Source organism: Orussus abietinus, unplaced genomic scaffold (assembly GCF_000612105.2).
Source record: "Orussus abietinus isolate OABI.00-Male unplaced genomic scaffold, Oabi_2.0 scaffold276, whole genome shotgun sequence".
NCBI classification, from domain to species: Eukaryota; Metazoa; Arthropoda; class Insecta; order Hymenoptera; family Orussidae; genus Orussus; species Orussus abietinus.
The window spans coordinates 26,237-52,757 of NW_019394419.1; the positions used below are offsets into that span (position 1 = coordinate 26,237).

The 26,521-nt window shown below is 34.6% G+C and overlaps 2 protein-coding genes across 3 annotated transcripts in view; one reads left to right on the forward strand and one right to left on the reverse strand.

Annotated features, from left to right (window-relative positions):
- LOC105703153 (tachykinins) overlaps positions 1 to 26,521 on the reverse strand; it is a 102,847-nt gene that overhangs the window by 20,997 nt on the left and 55,329 nt on the right. The gene's annotated exons all lie outside the window — the stretch shown is intronic.
- Positions 1,096 to 3,947, forward strand: LOC105703154. The gene is made up of 4 exons (XM_012431309.1): positions 1,096 to 1,153; positions 2,223 to 2,340; positions 2,419 to 2,645; positions 3,796 to 3,947. Exons 1-4 carry the CDS (start codon positions 1,101 to 1,103, stop codon positions 3,911 to 3,913), a joined length of 516 nt encoding a protein of 171 aa, XP_012286732.1. The 5' UTR covers positions 1,096 to 1,100; the 3' UTR covers positions 3,914 to 3,947.

Below are 26,521 nucleotides of genomic sequence, written 5' to 3' on the forward strand. Positions count from 1 at the left end.
ATGTCCGCATATAATGACCAGTATCAGATATTAATAATAATATAGATGCATATGTTAATTTTATACAAAAATGTGGTATGTACTGGAAGTCATATCTCTAATTACATTATTTTGTCATTTTGAGCCTTGCAATAAATTAGTTTAATCATTCTAAAAGGTAGTCATGCTCTTAGATAGGTGAGTTTCATCCCTGTTTTATCTTTTTAAATACATTTAATTAGTTTGACTCAACGTAGAAGAGTTCATACTACTGCAATCATAAAAGATAAACGCTTAAATCAGTAGCCGCGCTTAGTTCTTGAAAGACGAGACTACAAGCTATGGAAATGGCGAGATGTAAAACGAAGAGAGCGAAAAGAGGCAATGCAATTTCAAGACTTCAAGAAAGAATCTAATTATCCGTCGCCCTTGGAAGTAGGTTTCTCTGGAGAAAGAAAGTGCAGTATGAATCATTATTTCAAGATCTACGGAATGAAAGGGGGAAAATAAATGTATCGGGTTCTTAACAGCACTTTTTACGCTAAATCTATGCGTTAAACTTTACCGTCGTTGCTTTTAATTAAATACGAATTAATTTTCATGCGTTTAACTAGAACTTTATGTGAAGAAACAAATGATAAGTAATTTTAATGTCGTTGCTAATTACCGTACCTCATACCGTTTAACATTTTAATCGGATGGGTAAGTATAGCTCGGATATTAAACTATATTAATCAAAAAACCTCGTGTTTGTACTTCTGATATTGAAAATCTTGGGAATGGAAATTGACAGAAATATGACAGAAGTTTCACGTTGCACAGGACAGTGATATAAGATGTTGCGGGAGTATTGCAATTATACAGAATTCTATAAATGTATAATATTTTTACTGTTCCTAAAAATGTTGACTTTTCAGCGTTCGGCGTGAATTTAGCGTTATAAACCAATTGAGAAAATCGAGTTATAATATTCGATCAGCAATTGTCTGTTATAATGATGCTCAGGTGACGGCCTCCATTTCCAGAAATGTCTTGCTAGCCAAAATATTCCGGCGTTATGTAACCGTAGTCTCGTCTACATTTTTCGATCATTCAGGATATGCAAATTGTTTGGGTTGTTCATGGTTTTTTCTAAGGTAACCCAGCAAAATGAACATAATTGTATGGATTACAGGTAAATGTTCAAAGTCAAAATATATAAATGCTTTATTTATTTATTACTTATTGCTTATTTATTAAAAAATAATATATTAGTAATCTTAACGTAAAATAATCCTCTACAATCGAATCTAATCATTAGGGGAATGTTGTAGACACTGGTTTCTCTTTATTACCTTTGTGGTTTAATTAAAAGTATTAAAAATCGATATTTAATAATTAAATTGTCGGTAACTCTTGCATGAAACTAATGCAGTATAATGCAAATGAACAATTTTTTGTACACTTTACAATTACACACTTTACAATTACGGTCGATTCGGATTGACGTACGTGTAGTTATCGAAGCAAATTGGTTGTCGAGTGATCGAGGGTGAGAATGAGTTTCAATAGGTGTAATTGAGTTCGCGAATGCTACCACTTGAATAATTCTAGACATTATCATCTGCCATCCGATTATTTTCATCCAGTGACACGCGAGGATAGACATGAAACGTTCAATCTATTTTTAACTTGATGCAATAGAGCTTAACGATTATTCACCAGCTCCGAAAAGAATTTCATTTAAATAAAAGCGTTGTAATCCTATTCACTCTGTTTTCTAAGAAAAGGTAAAATTAGAATAAGTCCAACCATAAAAATGAGAGAAATCATTTAGTCTGTTATGTTGAATACTTCATATGTGAATAAGTTTACCGCCATAATTTTCTATCCAATTGAGCTTTTTTAAAGACAGCAATTTAATTTTGGTTTAAAAGTGCTTGTAATTATTAAGATACGGTCATAGTCCACTTTCATGCAGCTAAACAATATATGTTATCATTAGATATAAACCATTTTCATTTTTAGATGTTGCAGTTTTTAAGCAATATATGGTTAGTTTCTTATTTATATGATTTATGTTTTCACATGTGATTTTTTGTCTAGAAGGACAGTTCAAAACAATATAGTACAGTAGACGAATGCTACTTCCATCCGTTTTCTTATTCTTATTCTTACACGTTTCAAATATTATTAATCCAATTTATCCTTATCTTTTTCATACAATGTATTAAAAGAAGTGAATTTTCAAACGTTTCTTCCAGATATGAGAGGCCAGACGATGCAGCCGATATTATTGCAAAACCAGAGAAAGTTGAAAGTAAAACGTTGAAGCTGGATTGTAAGGAAGGTCTACTGATATTAGACCGACAGTGTTATGAAGTCAGTAACGTTGCTGAACAAACTACTTTTGTCAGAATAATTATGATAAAATGATTCACGAGTAAATTATCGATTTAGGATCTCCAAAAGAGTCTTCATGACTGGCGTAATATCCTGTGCGTCTACTGGCCATTGTTAGTTCAAGCTATATTTATAATTGCATTTATCGTTGTCATATGTCCATGGATACGTCAAGTGTATAACGACGAAGCCTCAGCTGCATACGAGTCTCACGGTATATTATGGAATACACCTTTTATGTATGCAGAAAATGCCGAGACAGTTAAAGCTGCAGGGCCGGAGAGGTATTCAACAATTTATTTGCATTAAATAATTAAATTACGTCAAAGGACTTATAATATTTAGGAGGAAATTTAAAAGAAAATTATTTATATATAGATATATAAGAATGGTAGAAACGAAAAGAAAACAATTTTTTAAACGTGTTTTTAATATTCCAAGTCATTTTGAATACATAAAATGTGAGACTAGATTGTGCAGGAATCGATTTTAGTCCATTTCATGTATATACATGACACGACATGCAACAGATAGCGATGCCTCGTTTATGGGACTTTTATGGATTTATGTTGTCCTCTGGTACTCCTGGTTATCACTTGATATTCGCAATTTGTGGTCGTATTTTACAGGCCGAGCAATGTAATTTTATGACGATAAATCGATTTAATGACACATGTGCCAACTTTTTGAAGTATAGGATGTGGCCTTCTACACCGATGTTTCGTTTATTCACTCCGATTGTGAAGTGTAATATACACGTAACCTGCAAACACTGAAAATGACCCTATATCACGTTCATTAGTGCACAATATATTATTAAATTCATTTCCCCCGTTATTGACAATAGGAAATAGGTAAATTTTCAGTAAACCTTTCAACCTTTATCACGAGTTTTTGTAATATCTCAGATGGGAATTAATGGTTGAAAATCGTATCGACATTAATAAATTATTAGTCAAATTGTGATCGAGTAACCATACCAGAGTAAGCCTTAGGGTAGACATTCAACCGCTTCAATTAAAGCGGAGATAAATAGAGAGAAAAAGAACATTTTAGACTCTTGTGTTATCATTCTTGTAATAAGACTCCTATTTTGAATTCGCAGAAGAAAATATCATGTTAATTAATTCAACTAATTAGATTGAAGCCGATACGAGTCGAGTGAAAAAACAGCATTTTACTCTCCTTAAAGCTCCTTCTCTCCCTGAAGCTACTTCAAAATTTGTGTTATCATTCCTGTAGTAAAATTACGATTTCTAGTTCGACAAAGAAATAACGTTGAGTAATTAGGAGCGAGTTGACGTAGCTATGCGAGTGACATTTTGGTCGCGTTGTGCAGCAGTTTAACGAGAGTGACTAAGATGCTAATTCACGGCAAATTACGAGGGTAAAGGTGACTAATTGAAGATGCTTCAAGTTTCGTTCCCTTTCCAGTCGGGTCGCCTGCGGTTATAGGTCGTGCTTCGCTTGGAAGAGCTTGCAGGTGAGGCCCCTGAGAAAAGCGAGCTTTCTTAAGAGGAAACGTACACCAAAAGAACCCCCACGCTCGTAGTAGTCATTAAACCCATCTCTCTCTGTTCCCGTGAAATGTAGCAATTTAATAAATTGTATTCATCCAGCTATAATTTACGTCTCGTAAACTTCTGCTCACTAACGAGCAATATCTTGTAAGTGAATGGATTAGCCAGAATTAATAATCGTCAGATATTTTCTTCAATTGTTTCCCGCATTTATGGAAGATACATCTTCGACTAGGTACATGCTGCCATGAAACTGCTTTTTAATACTCTTCAATGATAGAAATAATAAATTAATTAACTCTTAATATGCTATGTTAGTATTATGACCACAGGCACGGGCTCTCAGAGACCACCTCCGTTTTTTCACTAATAAAGTGCGAATATTAACTAAACTGTATGAAAGGTAAATGATTTATGGTGATGTATGATTTGAAAGACGCTTCGTTAAGTTTCTAGAGCGAATGGTTGTATACGTGTTTTTTTTATTTAATGTACGTCAAGTGGAGTGGTTGATCTGGGTTTAGATATTTTCCATTTAGAGGTTTTTCAATTCTGGTTTTATGCGGTAGTCGGGAAGGAGAATATGTGTAAAAAAGAAATGAATTTAAGGACATCTTACCAAGAGGTCTTTGAATGAGACATGATTTGAATGTCTTTCTTTTTTTGGCAATACTGACGTAGCTAAGTACAAAGATACGACGATTAATGTTTTTTTCTGCCGGATTTTGATTACTGAACGATAATTGGAGGTGAGAAGGAGCGAGTTTAAATGTATTAATTTTGAAAAATGTATTTATGTTATACGCTACTAACGTGACATGCTTTGCAGTATTTTTTAAATAATTTATTTTTGTATTTTTACACATTTTTTGTTACTGGTCAAGGTAAATGATCATCGATGCGTTGACATTTACTTTATAGTCGATGGTTACCGATAGATTAATTTTCCACGTTACTGTGCTCATGTAAAAATAATAAAAATGGCTGTAGAGATATTGTTACAGTAGACGACATTAAATCCTTAAGAGTTTGCATTCATTTAGTCTTTTCTTTCAACCAATTATAATAAATAAAATGTAATTTTTAAATAGCATAAATTGATGTCAAGATTATTTCTGATTTTTTTACTAAGAATTAAGTATTCTCGGTACTATTACGTGTATGAAATTGATAAGTATATATAAAAGATACAACAATTTTCGAAGCATTAATGTAACATGGCTGGAATGCTTTTCGAAAACCACTTTAATACCATTTTCTAGAGTTTCGTTCCACATCAAAGCTATGTTTAAATTAGTTATGACGTCAGTTGCATACTTTACTCGGTGATTGAAGCTCAACTTATAATGCATTAAAGAAAAATAGCAGAGTCAGCGCATATGTGTTTACAACATATTTATGTCGTAAATACATGCGTTAAAAAGAAATTCATATTATTATATCAATGCATGTAAAAATCTATGATCTTTCAAATGCGGCTTAAATATATTCGATTTAGGATCTCCAAAAGAGTCTTCATGACTGGCGTAATATCCTGTGCGTCTACTGGCCATTGTTAGTTCAAGCTATATTTATAATTGCATTTATCGTNATCATGAAAATACCAATGTTTCCTTTTAATGAGCTGTTTATTTATTCTTACTGACAATTTTATGCGACAAGAGTTGAATCCTATTGATAAATTGTTCAACTACGTACACCTTTACTTTTGTTTATTCAAAAGTTTTATCATAAGTTCGGATTTTCGGTCCATTGTAAATGATGTATAGAGGTAATTTTTCTTTGAGGTAACCTTAGATTCATGCTGATGTAATTACAGGCAGCTACTGTTAAGGCGCATAAGAAATTATAATTTCACGGTTTGTGAGGGAATATTTAACAGCACAGTCTCGTGAGAGTTGGTCGATGCAGAAAGAGGATCGATACTAAGCATGTGCCTCATTGCACTAGTGCCGTGCAACATTCGTACTGATTTGATCGCACACGCACCAAACTTCGTAGAGTCACGCACTTCACGTGCATCGCACATTTGCACATCACGCTACAGTATTCTTCACAGTGCTTCTGAGAATTGCGGTGATAAAAAATGGGAATACTTAAACTTGATTAAAAATATCGAACTTATTATTGTCGCGCGAGTGAGCACTTTATCCCAAGCTTTGCATATTTTTAGATCATGTATGTGCAACAACTCCCCACTAAACAATGGAGTTACCTTAAGTTATTGGAGTTTTGAAAGAATCTTTGCATATCTGGCAGAATTTCTTGCTTGACTGCAATTTAATACTTCTGAGTAAAAGTGCAGCTATTAGTCTCGGTACGAAAAAAAAAAAAATGAGGAATAAGGGTATAAAATAAACTCGGGAAAAAAAATGAAAACATAAAAAGTATATATTGTATGTTAAACATGAATTATATTTCGTTTTTAATGTCAAGATACGTTGAAAGTACGACGGTAAAGGTAGTGTAATTGAGTGATTACGTTCATGTAGTAACTCGTTAACGTGCAGGGGCAACAAAGCATAAGTAATATTTTATCGGATAAATTTAACGCTTACTAAAGCTGAAAATTTAAGGTGACACGTCTGATACAATTGAAATGATTATGCATAATGGTGCTCCTGTTTCTGGAACCATGTTGATTTACAGGGTGTTAGGCTAACTGAATTATATTTCAAATTTGTTTCATTATTCATTCATTGGGCATATTCTTAAGGTATCGTGAATAAAACAGATAAAATAGTTTAATTCATTTATTATTTAGAACGGTCTAGTTTTGTAATGTACCGTGAATTTGATATATCTATCAGGTTGGTGCAAAAATAATTGCGGTTTTTATACGCGGTCGATACTTAAAAGCAGCAATTATTTCTGCACCTACCTGGTACTCAGTTGCGACATTCTACACGAAGATGACTTTTTGACATGACATAAGCGAGGATTCATTTGGAATGAAAGAGATATGAAAATGTTTAAAACATCGCAGCGTATAGAAAGAAACACTAAAGAATTTGAAAAATTACGGGGATTACAATTTACGATACTTTTTAATTATCTCAGATGTGAGATCGTTATAAATTCTGATGTGTGAGACATGAATACATACACCTGAGCCGGTATCGAAGTTCCTGCCGAAATACTCGGTTCATGACATGTATTAGTAATTTGGTGCGAAACTCTACAGAGATTTCTGATATGAAGCACTTATAGAACTAATTGTCGTATCCTACTTGTTTCTACGTGATTGTTGTATTGTTTGATACTGCTTGGTTTAACGTGAATTTAGCATATTGGGATCATGCAGATATTCACGGCGTGAATTTAGCGTTTGTCCGAAACGTCATGTAATAAAATCTCGTATCGAGAAGTTTGTAGTTTACGCATATGTCATCGGCACGTTCTTTGAGTACTTAGATATCGTCATGTGCATTTTTCGAACAGAGCTTTAATAGAGAAATTTAATAGATTACTGTAAATGCAAAGTGTTAAAAATAATTATAACCGGTAGAACTTCAGTTCCGACATATTACAGTCATGATGTCACTGATTAAATTTCGCAACGATACGCAAATGACGAGGTTAAACCTCGAAAAGATCTCTATTAAAATGCTTGTGCTGTATTAAAATTTCCTTGACCATGTCGATGCGAGAAGAAGACAACGAGTTATTCCTCCGCGACATCAATTTCTCATCGCAAAAGAAATCGGAGGATAAAAAATGCGGAAACGACGACACTCAATCGGAAAATATTAATGATAAGGGAAAAGTGACGAAAGCCATTCAAAGTATAATGAGCGAGCACGATTTTGAATTTCTGGAGAAATCCAAACGAGTACTTCCACTGCAGAGGAGTAGCTCCGAAGAAGACTTCGGGGATGAAGTGACAAGAGATAACGACCCCGTTTCATCTACATTTACATCCCCCAAAAGTGTTTCGAGGTTACGGGGCGGCAGGTTCTTCCAAAATAGATGTCCTTTCACAGATCGCTCGAATTTCAACGTTAAGGTAGGAAAGTGTAAAAAGCCATGCCACAAAAGAATAACTCCATACTACACACTTCCTCGGAAGTTGAAGAAACCCGAATCTTCAAGGAAATCTAAAACAACCCTGAGCCGTTGCAACTGCCAACCGCGTCAACAGGATTACTTATCAACTGATATGGATTTTATAAATAATTCCGTTCAACGTCAGCGATCCTTGGACCCTGCTAGGACCTTCGTCCCGAGCAATAAACCACCTCCGAGGAGCAATAAAAGTGCATGTTGCTGTAGAAGATTCGTCAGGGCATTCGGGCAGAGTTATCCAGCGTGTCTTTTGCAGCGATATCCAGAATCGATGAGTTTGACGGATGAAGACTATAGATTAATGTCAAGACTCGGGTCAAACGATATAGGAAGGGTTCCAGCAAGTTGTCAGATTCCTGGAGGTAGAACAAACGTTTTAAGAAAGGACGTGAATGAAGGAATTTACAGGCGGCCAAATAATGTTGGAGCTAGAAGATCTTGCTCTACCATCGAAAGCACCGAATGGGAACGTTCTCCTGGAACTGCGTCAACCACGTCGTTTTGGGAAAGGAAATATTTGGAAGAAAATGATTTTAAAAGGAACCCTAGGAGACCTGCACCGGTTAAGTGCAGAAGACAGGCGAGGAACTGCGGTTGTCGGATTTGCGAGCCATTGCAAACGATGATGGGCAGCAGTGGAAGAATGAAGTTACAGCGAAATGCTCCAGTTCGGGTGTTGAAGCCTCCTACGGTTCTTGGAAGCACTCTGAAAGGTCGAAAGAGAAAAATGGTTGCACCGTGCGTATGTGGAAACCGAAATTCAAAACCTTTTATTGATAGAGTTCCAAGGACTCCTCCATGGGGATTGAGATGTCCGGATAAGAACGTGACCAATCAAAGAACATTTCCGAAAATAATGCAGGATGCTTTCGTGGCTGACGAATCATACGACAGAAGGCCACAACTGAACGAAACGAGATTCAGAAGGGTGAATAGGGTACCTGAAATTAGGAAAGATCTTAGAAATGGAGATACCTTGCCGAAAGGGTTGTACATTACAAGGAATAGAGAACAAATGCGTTGTTGCTGTCGAAACGTACACCCTGACGTTCTAGAGAGCCCTCGACAATGTCGATATCCACAAAATATTAATGTTTATAATCGCCAGTACTCTTCTTTTTCAAATGAAAAAACTTCGGGTAACCAAAAGTCAATTTTGAAAAATGCCGATGAAATGAATAGTAAGGAAATGTGCTCTTGCTGTGAGTGTCTAGGCACTAACACTGTTCCAAAGAATTATACTAATGCAGAAAGGCCTGATCAGTCGACCACGCAAAGAGATTTGACGAGTCAAAATCGCAAGCTGTATATGGACCAGAATTTGAGAAGACGAAGTCCTTCGAATAAGTTATCAGCGGAACAGCCCAAAGAATTTCGAAATCCCTCCGAGAATAATCTTTATCGCACGAATCTGGAGAATAAAGGGAAGATTGCAAACAGCAATAGACTTTGTGCCTGTAGTGTGTCAACGAGCATCACGGATTTAGTAAATCGAGAAATTCGTAGTATGGAAAGAAATAGGGTTAAATGTTTATGCGATGGAGATACCGATGACGAAGTCACAAAATTATTGCCTTGCACGTGTAATAGATTGGGGGATGATAGGCTTGATTCGCGACAACCTTACGAGTGGAAAACAAGAGGTAAAGGTTTTCCAGACATTGCAAACAGTAGGCAGACTTTTACGTACAAAAGCACGCAAAAAGCATCTACCGTGCCTGATAAGCCGACTCAGAAAGCTTCCCAAGAGTTTAGTAAAAAACGTTCAACTGAAGAAAAACCAGAAGAAAGGAAAAGTGCCGATAAAGATAACGTGACATCTGGTTCTTTAAGCGCTTTAAGTGAATATCCTTGTATTTCCGAAAAACCTGCCCCAAATTATTGTGTAAATCGCCATCTCACTTCGACCAATGTAGGATCAACACAAACAGGTGTCATGGGAACGAGTCTTTATTCAAACAGAAAAGGGAGATGTTCGCAAAGGGATTTCAATCATCCGACTTTTTTAGGACCAGAAAGAAGCAATCCAAGAGGGGACCCTGTGAGAATATTGGAGAGTTTTTGTAAAAAGGTAAAAGCTCTGAAAAGCAGGGAACCGATTCGTCGTTCGAGATCCTCTACTTCATTAACGATCCCTAATTGCAACTGTTGCCAATGTGGGGATATGTGTCATTCTGGAATCGATCCGAAATTCAAAGAGCATTCCAAATCTTTTAAGCCCTTAAAAGCGGCGCAAGGTTCTTCTAGAAAAACGGAAATTGTTACCGGAAGGAAAAAGTTTCATGGAAGCAACAAAAAGAAAATGTTGATATTTCCGCCTCCAGGGGAGGAAGGGCCGCCCTTAACGCTTTATAAAAGATCTTCGGATATCGACTGCAAAGTTAAGGGAGATGTGAATGTCGGTTATCGGTATAACGTGACTTATGTGCAAACATTTGTCAGCTCTGTATGGTGTCCCCAAAAGGAAGGTAAAGGTACCATGGATAAAGGCAGTGGAAATTATCAGTGTTCTACCGATTATGGCTGAAGACACGAGTAGAAGTCGCTAAATGATTCGGTGAACGAAGCTATCAAAAGACATTTCATCGTTGTTGTCGTCTCTTTAATCTATTGAAATAAATAAAACGTCGGTGATGATGTCATAATGGTATCGAGAAGAAGAGAGATGTAAGATTTAAGCAGAAAGCAATATTTTAGCAGAATCAAATTTTGTAATTTTGGTGCAATTGAAGATTATGTATTGAATAGCCTGTTGATTTTCTGAAACTGTAGAAATTGAAAGAGCTATTAGAACCACGTGAAATCTCAACGCATCGCTCAGTCTTTAGGATGAGTCAATTAATCGAATTTCAAAATTTGGGATATAGCTAATTTTTGCGAAATGTTTGTATGTTGACTTACATTCAATTTACTAATTATATAATTCTATATAATATTGCATACCGAATAATGAGCTGTGTCTCGGAGCCGATTTTTATGAATACTTAATTGTGCAGGAATTTTGTTATAGAGGTATCAAAATAGATTGTCCGATAAAAGTTTAATGGAAATACTTGGGCATAAATGTCATAAATGATTACGTCGTTAAGGGCTGAAGTACAAAGGGAAACAAGGAATGGTGTGCTATTTTATTTACAATTGTACTAATTAATATTTAGAATTTCCAAAATTTAAAAAAAACCTTCAAAATTAAAATAAATGCAGAAGGAAGAGCAAGAATGAGGTGTGTTGAAATAAACTGATTCACTGGCGAAAGCATTACACCATGAAAATATATCGCGGAATAAGTGCAATTATGGTTATCAACACGAATCTCTTTAATTTTAATTGCGGTTTTATGTACTAGTATTGCATCCTTAACGAGATGTTTATCATCATATATACTTGCACATCGCTGCCTATAAGCTTTATAAATTTCTACCTGAATTTTATAGACATGTATTATTGTTTGTAATAAATGCTGTAACTATTTAGCCGAACATTACAGACATTGTCGTCAAAATAGTGTCACACGTTTGGTTATTTGATTTTTAATTGTACATGATATATATTTCATTATTCATTAGATAAAGAGTTTAATGGCTTAGTGTTAGGTCACCTAATTTTTGAAAAAGGTCGTTGTTTATTGCGAAAACTTTAATTGGGCATAAAAAATTGTTAATTATCCTGAATGCATAAAGAAATAGTCTAAACGGTAATAGGTATCGAAATGACCGATATGGTCAGTATCAGAGCCCCTTAATACTAGGTTAACGGAAATTTCTTGTATATTTATTTCTACGGTGACCCGTTAAATTGACGGGCGAATGAAAACCCGCATTTTCTTTAAAAAAAAATATATTTATTTAATCTAGAAACAACTGAATTATACACCGCTAATTTATAAATTTAGTTTGGCTGTATGTTTGTATCATTAAAAATGACTAGAAAAGAATTGTTATAATTTCTGTAATTTTGTTCGTAAAATCCGAAATCTGTCAAATTGACGGGTTCCGTAAATCTAGTGTTAAAATTTAGTTCTTTGGTGTTGCGAAAATAGATGAAGTTATACTGGTACTGTAAAGCAATACTTGTAATGCCCCAGCTTATTAAATTCAGACAGATACGTGCAGGGCACGAGCTATTTAAATTAGATGTGGAAATTATGACGACGAAGAGTGAGTAATCAAGTTAAGGACAAATTGCACCGCAAATTGGTAAGTTGCCCCAGTATGCAAACCGTCGGGGTTGCTAGGAGGACTAAATCAACCCTCAGTCGGTTTAGCACTTGAAACCTCAGTACGACGTCGGTAAGAGGGCTGCTTGATTGCCCCCGTCGTCCGCGAAAGCAATAATTATTACCGTAATTTTAGAGCATTAGGAATTTTCATCGTATATTACATCCGTGTATATTGTGCTACCGAATGAATGTACACGCGACAAATATCATTGCAATAACAATTTACATTTTTATCCCCGAGAAGCGAATTGTGGTTTCAGATTAAGGTGAGGTAAAAATAGGAAAAAAAATGTTAGAATTACATAAGTCAATTACTTAGTGTTATTAATAATTCAATTCTAAATATGTTATACCTGGTTTGTTTCATAATTCACTCGGAGAAATGACGTCGAACGCCAAAAAAGTTACTTTCAGAGTAAAAAAAAGTTTGTCAAATACAATTCAATATGGGGGAAGTACTTTATATGTAAAGATCTTTAGCTTGTATTGTCAAAGAAATATGTAGAATGATGAGTATAGATACACTTAATAAATTTGCTCTGCTTTATTTTGCCAACAATGCAGAACTTCCCATTTAATGCTCGTTGGAAATTTGTTAACTAACGCCTGGATCTCGTAGAAGTTTGGCCATTACTTATACATGTCTCTAAGAGTAACGACACCGCAACGGTAGAGAGTATAGTGTAGCAGGTTTCATCCAACATGTACTGTTTATCACTCTGCTGCCCATACTCTAACTATTAACATCCAAATTATATTTATTAGATCAAGAATATTTTCGAAATAATTTCGAGGCATATACTCTGCTTGCCGAAAAAAAACTGCATCTAAAAATGAAAATTATGCATACTTGATAACCACGCATATTGTCCAGCATAATGAAAGAAGGCAATAACCATGTATCACGGTAATTACAAATATTTTTTAAACCAAAATTCAACCATTATTTCTTTACGTGACTCTAATCAATACATGTCAGTTTCTGATTTACACGATTTTTGTTTCTAGGTGTTGCGAATGTTTTGGTCAGATGTGCATAATAAAAAATATGGTAAAAGTACTTATATTCGAACATGTCGGAGAACACGTTGATACAGATCACTGGGACTTATATTCTAACAACGGCATTTCATTGATTCTCCCTTCTCCCGATGATTTCACAATGGGATAGAAACTCACATTCGAGTAATCATATTCGAGCACACCCATTCTTTTTGCCAGATCGATTATCAAGTACACACAACATCATTTGCTTTCTTCTCGATCTATTGTTTCATTTCGGACTGCACAAGTGCAGTCATATGACTGCAGCATCGATTGGCAAGAGATCCGATAATAACGATTCAACAGTCATTTTTGTAAATTGAGTATAAAATGCATTTAATTAAAATAATCGAAGTAATCGGTAATTTAATTGAACTGTGTTACAAAACATTTTGTTTTCTGTATATAATAAATGTACGTATAGTTTACCATTGATATTACATACTTTCTGATAAAAGTAACAATAATGTACACAAAATCAGAAATGTGAAATAATTCGATTTAAGCCATAAACTAATTACGCGCAGTAACTGCGCGTGAAAATAATTGGCTATCTGGTATTTGTGGGTATTTTTCATATCTTCATTTATGTATTGAGGTTTAGGAAAGTTCTGATATTATTATTATTATTTACCGTATTTCATTAAATCACAATGACATTATAAATATGATTTGACGAGAGATAAAAGTGGTAAATAATTAACGCTTTCGGAGTCTATTAGAGAAAAGAGGAAGTGAGGTATTTCTGGTCGATACTGTATGATATTGATATCTCTATTGCAAAAAGGGTTTGCACATTTCTATGTTCTAATTTATGCACTTATTACCCGAAAAATCTAACGTTTCGTATGCTTTTATCATTTTATGAATATTAAGTGTCATAAAAATTGGAAAAGCGGTATGTTTCTCCCCTAACATACAAGTTTCGATTTCTAATTCGTCTGGTGAATAAATCTGTATTTATTGTATGAAAACGTCACAAAGACTATGAATTGAATGTACCGTCTATAATTTTGAATTTATTACAACGTATTTATTTTTAAGTGATTCGTAGATTTGTACAGTTTTTGTAAATGATTTTATGAACTAGGTAATCCCAAGTGGTATTTGCGCCACTTGTTTTCTGCAAGGTATTTCACTGCCGAGAGGTGCCGGCTCATTACTTTTCAAGATAATGCTCTTCTGGGATATTATGAGGATTACTGTATAAGAGAGACTTCAGCTCCTTTTCACAGAAGTTCTTTGTACCGTTTGTACTTTGCCGGTACCTATGCGACATACCCTTGAACAAAAGCGGTAGCTACGAGTTACTCTGTTTCACATTTTAAACGTTCCATATTCGTTTTTAAAGATCTGCCTAGTGGTGTAATTCAGTTACATGAAATTTACAATAAAGTGAAAATACATTTCTCGTCTAAAGAAACTTGCAATACCTAAAAATTGAAGCTGTGCATATCTCATAATCATATAAATTGTGGAGCGTAATAAAAGCAGACAATGACCCCAGCTTTGTATTTTGGTAGTTACAAGTCTTTGTTGAATAAAAACTGAACCTTTATCTCTTCACATTATCGTAAACAATGTATGTTTGTCTTTTATTTGCACAATCTTTATTTTTAGGTGTTACGATTTTTCTTGGCGAGCAGGGTATTTAAAAGAAAAGTAATATCTTTATAAAAACGTTGACATTCTCTCTGGCAATTTGTGAGTTGATTTCTTTATGGTGTTTTAAGTCATCTGGATGCGTGGCACTTTTATATTTTGATTCTGTTACCCCATTAGCTTAGTGTCTTCCTTTAACAATATTAATTTATTTTCAGGTTATTACTGTGTCTTAAAGTAACGGTATTCAAATGATTTTAAATGTTACATGCAGCTTATGCTCATTAAATGAATATGCAGCTTAACAGGGAAAATATACAAGCCACTTTGTAGCCATAAACTTAACTAAGCTGTGTGTTTAAGAAATCGTTAAGTTATATCTTCAATCGCGCAAAGCATTTACAACTCCATAGCACGTGGTTTACAAGGATGCAGTGCGACCTCTCTTGAACTTTGAGTTTTTCTTTACTTTTCGCAACGATAACTCAAACTTGAGATGGTTACATATTGCAGGATCCAAAAAACTGTGAATTCGAATATTTCAACAAGGAAATGGTAGGAAATGATTAATGAGATACCCCTGAATCATAATTTTAAATGACCCAAATACGGTTTGAAATAAAAACGAAGAAAACTTTGGCAATGTTTCGTAGACAATGCCACAATAGTTTCATTAATTTTTTTCTGTGCTAGGTGATATTTAATATAGGCTAACCTCAAATTATTAATTTAAGCAAAGCGAAGGTGGATAAACTCTACCAAAGACCTATAAGAGCTACATTAATTAAATAGATATCGAATATCAAAGTCTTCTAGAAATTTTGCCTAAAAATTTAAACTGACATTTATTTTAACCGTTATTCTATGAAGATATTTGCGACTGTAAATGTTTATGCGAAACATTTTTTGAATAGTTTAAGCGATATTTTGAAGTTAATATTAAATAATCCTGATAAGTGATTCTCTCAGCTGCGTAAAAGGAGGTTTTACTGTCAATTTTGATTTCACCTGATAATGAGTACGAACCGACATTTGTACAACTCTCAGACACAGGGTGGTCACCTTAAAATTGAAGTCCCTTAATGTTTTACGTTGCGTGCATACTTAACTCGGCTTTGCAGAGTTTTCCCTTTCATTAAGTGGGATCGATTTCTCGAAGGACGCAAAAGCGGGTTTGTTTGTAACCTTAACATTGTGATTTTTCAGGAAAGAGTTAGATGATACTAATGGAACCAGTAGATAAATCAAGGAAATTTAACTAAGAAATAAGTACCACATTGTTATATTACAAATATGTATTGCTTTCGCGGTCTTACTTTGAGCGGACTTGGTTAATTTTATTCCGTTATTATTTTCTTCACGGGAAAGTATTTGTATAAACACTCAAATAGTTTGAGGATACCTATTAATGATTTCAATGAAACGATGCATTTCTTTTCTGTCTTATAATTAAATGTATAGCATGTTTTAATAATGGTATTGGTCGTTCGAAGGAAATTAAATGCGCGGTAGAGCAATCTTCATATTCTAGTAAAGAGACTTGGCACTCAATCGAGGTTCATGAACTTGCTTGAGACGCTATCGCGTCTGTTGACGAACATTAATGTACTCATCAAAAGGCCTTGATATCGTGAAAATCGCAATTTGCACAAATTAAAAGGTCAATTTTTATACTAATTATCGGACAGAAATATATTAAATCAAAAATTGTCAATAAATGAGAGTAATTTAAATTCTTTCATGCAATATGGAACGAATTCTTTAAAAATATACCGTGGTGTTAAATTATTTCTTTTTTGTAACAGGGAGCGTATTTTCTTAAATATACGGTGATATTAAAGGGAACTTCAAGGAATTACCCCCGACCATTTATGCCGAAGTAGCTGGAAATTTCGTGCAAAAAATGAATCAATATTCCGATAGACTCATCACTACTTCTTGACTCTTTAAAGCGGAGAGACGAACGTAATTCATGTTGTAAATACTCAATTATAGACCATCTTCGTCTTCATTGTCCATGCAGAAAGGTTCACGATGTTATCGAGTTGAAGAATAGAGAGTACATCGTGTCGTAAACGTCGAGTAATGGCTCCATTTTTCTTAAGGATTGCAAGATATATCGCATAAAGTGATTCTACAAATTTCATTTCTGAACGTTCCAGCTTTTATCTTTGAACTTACTTTTTATCCCGCTCGCTAAAAACTCGGAATCCGTAGGAATAAAAATCGCGCAAATCAGAGCTTTAGGATAATTTAAAAAGACAGTGGTACAAATTTAGTTTAAAAATACTCATAATTATCGAGATGGGGCCACAGTCTTCTTTTCTTATACTTCTTTATTTTTAAGCGTTGCAGCTTTTTTAATAAGCAATGTATAATCTATCGGCAGGATTTCTGATGTCCTACATCCTCTTCGAAACCATGACTCCAATGTGTAATGTATAGATTCAGTGGATGGAATGCGAAAACGTGGTAAATTCGGATTCAATGATCTCGCTAACTCTGATCTATTACTGTCATCCAGTTACATGTTTAGGCTTCTACTCCCTTGTGATACCATCTACTGTGATAAACGTCCAGAAGCTCTAAACAGTCTACCCACAGACCTATCAGGAAGATTAAGATCCTTCGATGAAATTCGCACTAAATCACCCCATCCTTGACGACTGTCAAGGACGGGTAACTCATCTCGTTGATAGTTTACCTCGTGTCCAATCTGTAATCGTACAGACGCGTTCAGAGAACACATTGTTCGTCAACAATCGGACAATGTACAAGTTCGCCCAGTGCGTATATTCTCTCAACAACTGATCTGCAGATGGCAAAACATTTTGCGATCTTTGCTCTTAAGATGATATGAAAGGATCATAATATATATAAAACGTTAAAATATTTATAAAACTTTTCTCTAAACGCGATGCGCTGAATCGTTGAAAAGTTCAGCACATGATCATGGAGGCCCTAAGGAAGAACGTGGTGCTCGTGAGATTTCATTTTGATAAAAAATTGTATTATTTATCTCAAACTAGAACCAAGAATACATATATTTTTGTTAAATTCAATTTCAAAAGTATTGAAATACTTTTATATAACCGTTTATCAATTTTATCTTCGTCAGCTTTCTCGTTTCGTTAAGGTACTCTTCCGTGTCCATGGGAAGTACAACTGTCATGAGGAGTGGGCGTTGGTTTATAATGAATCGAAAAAGGGATGGCTTTTAGATCCCTTTTTAAGCCCCGATGGATGGCCGGGTCAGTAATTCGTCACACGGCTTTAAACCATCGGATAAACATTTGTTTCGTAATTCGAGATCGTTTTGAAGATATACGACCTATGGTGACGGTTACACGACCACGGAAACGGATGATATGTCTGATAGGAGACACCGACAGGAATAGTCAGAACAGGGAATTAAAACAACAAGTATTCTAATTTCGATTCCATTATTTTCATATATATTTATATGACTTCTTTAGCAGTTTATACACCATACTATGGCAACATAATTGGGTACATTTTTTAAATTAGAAATTTCCATACGATTCTTCCTTTCACGGAAGTAGTATCGAGTAGTAAGTTGGTGTTTTGATTTACATTGTAAGATTCTCGAATAAATTAAGAATTAATAATTTGGGTTAAATTTTCACGCGTGTATAATAAAAGCAAGTGAAGATCGCTGATATTGTGAAGATACTGAAAGTCTCATAAATTGAAACTCTTGATTCACGTTTCCAATTCTTATCTTAAGTTGAATTAATTCAGTTATACCGTATACTTATTATTTCGTCATAATATATATTTATTATCTTATACCAGACATATTTAATATTATATATGAATTGCGGTAATTTACGAGAAGGTTAGTTTATACGTTTGTTAGGGAATTTTGACGTGTAAGTATTGTGGAACTTTCTGCTCTAAAATAATAATGTAATTGAAACAGTTTCTAGCAATCTATAATATATAGCTATATACTAAAAGAACCGATATAACTGGACAGAACTCTGTAGGTAATTTCTCATTTGCCCTGAGTAATTTCCTGCCCATAAATTAAACGGAACAGTCGTTTAAGAAAAAGTAAATACTGTTTCCAGTTAATATTGATACAACGTACCTATAACATTCTACTTGACATTTAAGAATCAGACCGAATGGCGTGCAATGAGAAATTTACTACATTCGGTCACTAAGGAAACATTTATTCAACATCCTTTATTTTTAATATTTCTAATGGCATTTTGAGCTCGAATCGAGCAATTATACTCTATCAATTATTAAATTATAGTTGACGTTCGAGAACGAGTTATCTTATTTGCATCAATTGCATCAATGATTTTTAAGAAACGTAGGATACACGAATAAACGTTTACATATATATAAATTTAGATGATATAAAATATGTTTATTCAAACGGAAGCACGAGTAAACGGATACGCTAAAAAGGAACATGATTTTTAACATCAATCATGTGTTTCATTCGGTTGGACATAAATGTTCAACAAGCGTATCATTAATATCGATATCATTTGTACTTAACAGATGTATTAAAATATAGTATCCTGTACATCATTTATAAGTTTACATTAAATACCAATAATACATTTTGAAAATGTAGATAACATTTTTAATGTATTCTCTAAAAGTGTGTAAGTTGTAATGAAGATGACTGTACGTAACATGGATTATCCAAAATTGCACGGAATCTGTTACATGCACTATCTCCGAGGGTAAGATCATCATCAGACCGTGCTTGAGAATTAAGCGTGAAGATTACATTGACATATTAGATTTTGAGTTTGCAGGTCTTAGGTAACTGATCAATGGTTTGAACTTGCAGAATCGATCACCATATAAGACACCAGCATAATACATTTACCAACAAACTCGGAATTAGTATATCTTATCATCTGCCAGAGTGAATTTTAATTTAACTTTTTCGTTACTTGATTCGATTACCTCTGAATAAATAAGCAGATTGAATGAATATTAGTGTAGATCTTTATCCCTTGAAAAGAGAATGTGTAAAAAGTAGACGTCAGATTATTCGTAACCGTCATTAATAATTACTGTTCCTGCCAAAATGTTTAATTATGTAAAATTAATCCATTGAGTTCGAAGAACCGTTGGTATTTAGGTGATTATTTATATAAGTTTCACATACAAACCTACTTTTTTAACATCAGAATAAGGAGACGGTAAGTTTTTGTTCATTTTGAATAAGGTGTTCCAAAATTTGACTAAACAGAATACTCTATGAGCAATTAAAATTTTCTTACGTTTAGTAAAGAAGGTTGCACTTGTTACAATAAATTGTTGCGATAAACCTGTGCTGACGTGGAGATACTATAAAAGAAATCGATTTAACTGCACGGAGTACAAATCGCTACGATTTATCTTTACGTGTATGTACCACGTATGCATGTGTATCGTATCACTTTAAGCTAGACGCAGAATAAAATAAATTATTGAGAAGTAAAGTTACACTTTGATAAGAAAAATGATGAAAAATTTCTCCCGTTTAAATGAATGGTCTGTTCTTGACAGAAAAATGTGAATGACATTAGGGATGAACGAAAGACATGAATGTTTCTTGGGTATATAAGGTCTCTACATGTCTGTTGCGAATGACAAATAGGAAAGAAATCGAGCTAACAATCGAATCTGTTGAACGTCACGAATGTCATTCGCGATAATCTTGTTCGGAAAGTCTGATCGATTCAAGGGTCAACTTATCATCGGGAATGCTTTCTTGTCAAACAGTGACGTGATTTCACACTTTCCTGATCCTGAGCAACACCTACTGACCATAAGAAGAGACTATATTGAGATGCAAAACTGATTACTTAACTATAAAGTCATTCACCTGGTTGTACATACCTTGAATATACATATACACCGTTCCAGGGTTTGTTAGTATGTAGTATGTAGGAAGAAAAAGTACTTAAATATAGGTTTCTTCACTAAAAAGATTAAAAGAAACGTTAAACAGGAAGGCAGTACTGAACTCCTGTACATGGCATGATATCACGCCACCCAACTTTAATTCATGAACGACTTTGAAGGCAAATGTTTATGAAACAAAAATGAATACCATCATGAACGAATTTAGATTTCCATGTATTAAACGAAATTTAATGCCTTTTAAGATAATGTAATCCAGAATATAAATGTATTTTACTTTAAGACGATAATACTTGAGAAATTTTTACTTTTTATTCTTAACATTTATCATGTAAATTACTTTCTTATTCAAAGTGTATTTCTTACTTGCATTTCACTGATTATGGGAACATTTCTGGAACATCTTCCAGTATGTGTATGCATTATCTGCATGGTAAGTACATTTTATGTCTATCTGAAACTATATTTCAACGTATACTGAATGCTTATCTTCCTGATTTGCATAATGCCTCTTAATTGTCCTTATCGGGATGTGCGTGTATACCTGTAACGATCTACAGAATTTTTCAAAGCAATGCCATTTAATGGCTTAATGTTAAGTAAAAATATAATATATAAATGAAGATATTTTATTTATTTATAAGTGCATAGTGAAGAAACAATAATATGTATGACATTTAATCAACAACAAGTGTTTAGTTCAATCAATTCTCACCTCTTATATAAATGAGTAGATTTAATCTCAATTGTAAAATGTCTATCTTTTTTAAATTCGCTCCAGCATAATAAAACAAAATTTAATTATTTTTAAGAAGTATGGCTGAAGAGTGTATGCAACCGTTAGTACTTAACACGAAAAACAAAACTCTCTTAAATTAATTTTCTTAATAAAGATCAAGTAAATCTTTTCATTAACATGCTGTGAACTTATTTCATGTACTAATTCCACTAATTGCGCTAATAAGTTTTCTACGACCGGCTTTAAGCTTTAATAATAAGTCGTGCGCATGTACGAACACGGAATTAGGGTGCACGATTTTTGAAATCATCAGGATTTGTGATTCTTAATTGATAATTGGAATCTGTGATGCCGTCAACGATCTCTGCTTTGCGGGGCAAAGACCGAGGCGATAATTGGCGACAATTAATCGTTAATGCACGTCTCGACTAATGATCTGTCCCGAGAGGAGGGTAAATTGTCGGAATATTTGGACGTCAAGCGTTAATTGCCGGTGGCCACGAATTCTCTTGTATGTCCGTCTCAAAATGGATACACGTCTTGTTGACAGAGGGAGAATGCCAACCCTTTAAAGCCGTTTCCGAACCCGAATAAAAAATGTCACTTTATCTTGCCAAAATGCGATATCGACATTTTCTTTATCTTACTACAATTTCAGGGAAAAATTAAAGCGAGTTTAGTTCCCTTTCGCAGTCGTTGAAACATTATTTATTCAGTGATCTGTTGAAAATAAATTGAAATAATAAGCACGTACATAAATTGTAGAAATTCTGGGATAATAATGAGAGGGATGATGGTTTCATTATCCACGTGACGATGAGATGTTAAGATATGTTAAGACGATACACTATGGGTTGATAAGTGTAGCTCATTTTCAGTATTCATTTCGTTCACATGTTCGGACTCACGTATGTTGCATAATCAATAAGTATAACATATAAAGAAAATATGATTAACGCCAGATAGGAGCACAATCAAGAGTCCCTTGTGTGTGTTGTCGAGGTTGTGGAGGTGTCCATGGTAAATTAGGGTCGATTAGATCTTATACTTTTCTCTACGTCATGTAATACGAAAGTAGAGAAGGCATTAGTAAAAGTTTTAATATTCCAAGGGAGTAAACTTAACCTTTTTTGACACACTAGGAAGGAACCTTTTCCGAGTGCACATTTATTACTCTTCACAATTCTGGAGTTGCTTCCAGGTGCGCCACCCGCAAATGGAATTTTTCGCGAAGACGTCTTCGTATTCCCAAGACACGTTAGTAGGGTTACTCTTCCCTCGACTTTTGCCTGAATGTCGAAATTTACTGACCAATTGAATTTTCACGTTTTTTCCTTACTCCAACGCTCTGCAGAAATTGGAAGGAGAAACTTTGCGAGGTCTTCGTCATTTCAACGAGAGTCGGAACATGTCTCAAATAGCAAGAAGTTACATTCCTGTAAATTGCGCTAATTGTAAGTGGGCAAGAATGAAATTAGTTAATTAGGTATTACAGAGTGACCCTAATATATGAAAAAATAATAAAGGCGATATATATCAATGATCCTGATAAGGTTATTAGGGGGTCTTTCACTCAAGAAAATAGCGAGTGTTTTTAGAAGGTAGTCGAAGTAAATGACCAAGTTTTTTTATCCCTGTAAAAAATACTTCAGGGACGAAACTCTTCATTTTGAATTAACTCGTAAAACATCTGCCTCCTGAATGTTTCGCACCTGCTGGATAGTATTTCGGCGAAAAGTGCATAAAGTTCCATATATAATATCGATTTTTCACCTTTTTTGAATTCTTTATCCAGATATCTACTCATTTTGATTAGTTAAATAAGCTTGTAAAAACAATTAAATTATGTGATAAACTCTAGCCATTTTGTAATATAACTTTTGGAAAAGTAAGAGCTCAGCTAATAATAACTTTCAGAAAGCTGAAACTTTTGCACATAGCCACGAATATCCGAATAGGGTGTTCAGAAACCCATCAATTTTGTAAACGAACCTTACACGTTTGCTTGGCCACTCCATTTCGAGTTGTGTTTGTTCAGTCGGTTATTCAAGATAAACTTTAATCAAACCGATGTTTCTCATAGTCAAATAAAAATCTATGAATTTATTTGCCAATAGCTGGAAGTGAAAAGTGCTCAACGCGGAGTATTTTGTAGAAAAGGGGATAAATCGAAAAAGTGTCCAATTCAGAAGAGGCAACGAACCGGATTTTTTCTTCAGGACATAGTCCTTATTAAGCTTCTCCTGGATTTCAATATCGGAATTGCAGATTTCAGTACTGTACAAATAGGTATTGCAAAATAAAAGCATATGAATTTATTTTCTAACAGTCAGAGGTGAGAGGTGCCCACTCTGGGGTATTTTGTAGAAAAGAGGACAAATCGAAAAAGTGTCCGATTCAGAAGGCGTAACGAACCGGATTTAGTTTTGAGGGCATAGCCCTTACTAAGCTTCTCCCTGCATCCCAGCTTCGAGATTGCAGGCTTAGATGCCGTAAAAGCAGCTGCCCTGCTCGACTGACGAGTCGACTGGGTGCATTGCTTCCTTCTTTGGCACCTCCAGCCACCCCCTTTAAAGATTGTGCTCAGAGATTTCTCATAGCATACGGATTAGCACTCAATGACCTCTTTTCGACGGCTCCTAGCGCCTCGGATTACCGAAGCCGTTTCGATTTGTATAACCACTTTGGAACTGGAACGGGCTACACTTTCTGGAATAACAAGTCGTGGATACGTAGCTTTATTAGATGTATCGAAAGGAACATAAGAATTGACCATTTTCTGCAGACATTAGTTCATTTGTTTGCACATATATCGACTTGCTTGCACCGATGAAAATCAATTTTCAGGGTTTTCTTATTTATCTATCGGCTTTTCATAGATAAAACGATCTAGGCCAAGAAGTTACGTGTCGATTATGAAGTCATTGGAGTTCTTCGTATGAACCCTTTTTTCAGGATTCCAGGAGACTCTTAGTTACTATCACTAATATTTCGGTAAACTTAGTTTTGTCATTCTTTTTAACTCTTGGTTCGCCATTTTTGAGCGACAGTAGTCATGGGAATGTAAAAAATATCGTTTAAAGGGAACCACAATAAACACAATGTCAATGAATAATTATTACAATTTGTCAGCATATCATTGATGGCTGTAATACTTGCGCTTTGGAAATGAAAAACTATTTGCGTTTGCCAATGTATGAAAACGAACTCTTAAAGCATGTACGTCTGTCCAATATGTGGCGTCCGATGATCTGTACAGATCCGTATGACATTTTCTAATGTCAGATTCCTCTCTATAGGAACTAGGATTACAAGGACGGAAACGTAACATGACAAACGTAATGTTAAACGGACAAACGTGATCCCCTTCGATGCGATATTCGATTTCACTCAACGCTTAGATTATGAATCCGATGCCGAGAGATGTTACAAGTCGAATGAGGGAAAGCTGTATATGTGCTTTGATGTTCGAATGTCCTTGTAGCACGTTCTTCAATGATATCGAATGATAAGGTTGGTTCATCGAATAAAAATTGCAGATCGGATGCATTGGCGACATTGGTCGCTATATATCAGATCTTACATAATATGCATATATATTACGACGAAAGTTTAAATTCTGCTCTTCGTATCATTCGTGAATGTTAAAAACTAGAGTAAGATATTCTTCTGAGTAATCTTCAGTTTTCAGTATAATTTCAGAAAATGTAGCTGTATTTCTCAGGATCTATCTGAGAGTAAAGAAACGTATAAAACAATATCAAAGAACGACCGGAGATAATTAAATTATTTGTTTCGTTGAGGTTTTTGCTTTATTTTTATGCGAAACTATATATGTTTCAATCCGGTCAATAATTGTTGTAAATAATATTAAAACGAGTTTAACTAAGTGTTATATATAGAATAATATTTATATAAATAAAAAGTAGACAATAAGGACAAAACCATGAATTATGCAATAACTTTAAAGTTTCAATCACAACATTAAATATTATGTGAATATTTATCGACATTCGGCTTTTGAAACCTATTTGTTAATAGTCCTAAAGTATTCTGCTGTATTGTCGATAAATACATTTTTCATGTGTTACTCAAAGGAACATAAAATTAATACGATCTTCAATTACGAAAAAGTATCATATTATGTACATGATGGAGCTCCTCTTAATGTCAGCTACGATATGTATGAGGTAAAAGTATATAGTTTCATTAAAAAAAAAAAAGAAAAAAGAACGTTGATGATCCGGATAACCGAAGACATCGCTTCGGGCTATCGAAAATTGGATCCTTTATCCTCGTTGCCCGACATCATTTATTTTTTGTTAATGTCTGAAAATTAAGAAGTCTAGAAAACTCAGTTTATTGTTAAAAAATTGAACAGGGTAGGTCAGTGATTTTTAAGGTGGAAAACACCTAACGATAAGACGTAGCAACAAATCTGTGCAAATCGATCTGCACAAATTTAACTGATGTGCAGATGACTTGTGAACGCCGCAGAAGAACTCGATATATTTGCATATTTGGTTGCTAGTTTTATGACCTTAGTGATTTCAGTGCTTCGCAAATTTTCCATATGATCAAAAGTATTCCGTGACTTCGAAGAGGGAAAGAATTACCGGTACAAGTTAAAGCGCAAATTTGGCGTATCATGCATTATTTACTGCAATTTGAGAAAGATAAAATAATTGTGCAGATATGATGATTTTTGCACTTTACATTTCTTATTCATTTAAACATTAGGAGCTATTAAAACGTATTCACGCAGGAAATGGGTATCTCAATGTGTTCACTAAGTAACTTGAAATGATTAATCTTGGAGTTGGAGGCTGTGATTTACAAATGCCAAGGGTGATAACGCACAATTCCTTTCTCATAAGCTTGCCGGATTACTCTTCGTCTTATTACAAATAATAATGTCATCCTGTCGTCTGGAGGATATCCGATCAGATCCCCGGGGCGACTATTAACACATCGTTACTCATCGACCACTACTACCATTACGGGAATGATAATGTCGCGGTTGTCACGTAATAGATTTTGCCTGACGGCTATTGCACTTCAGCGTAATGT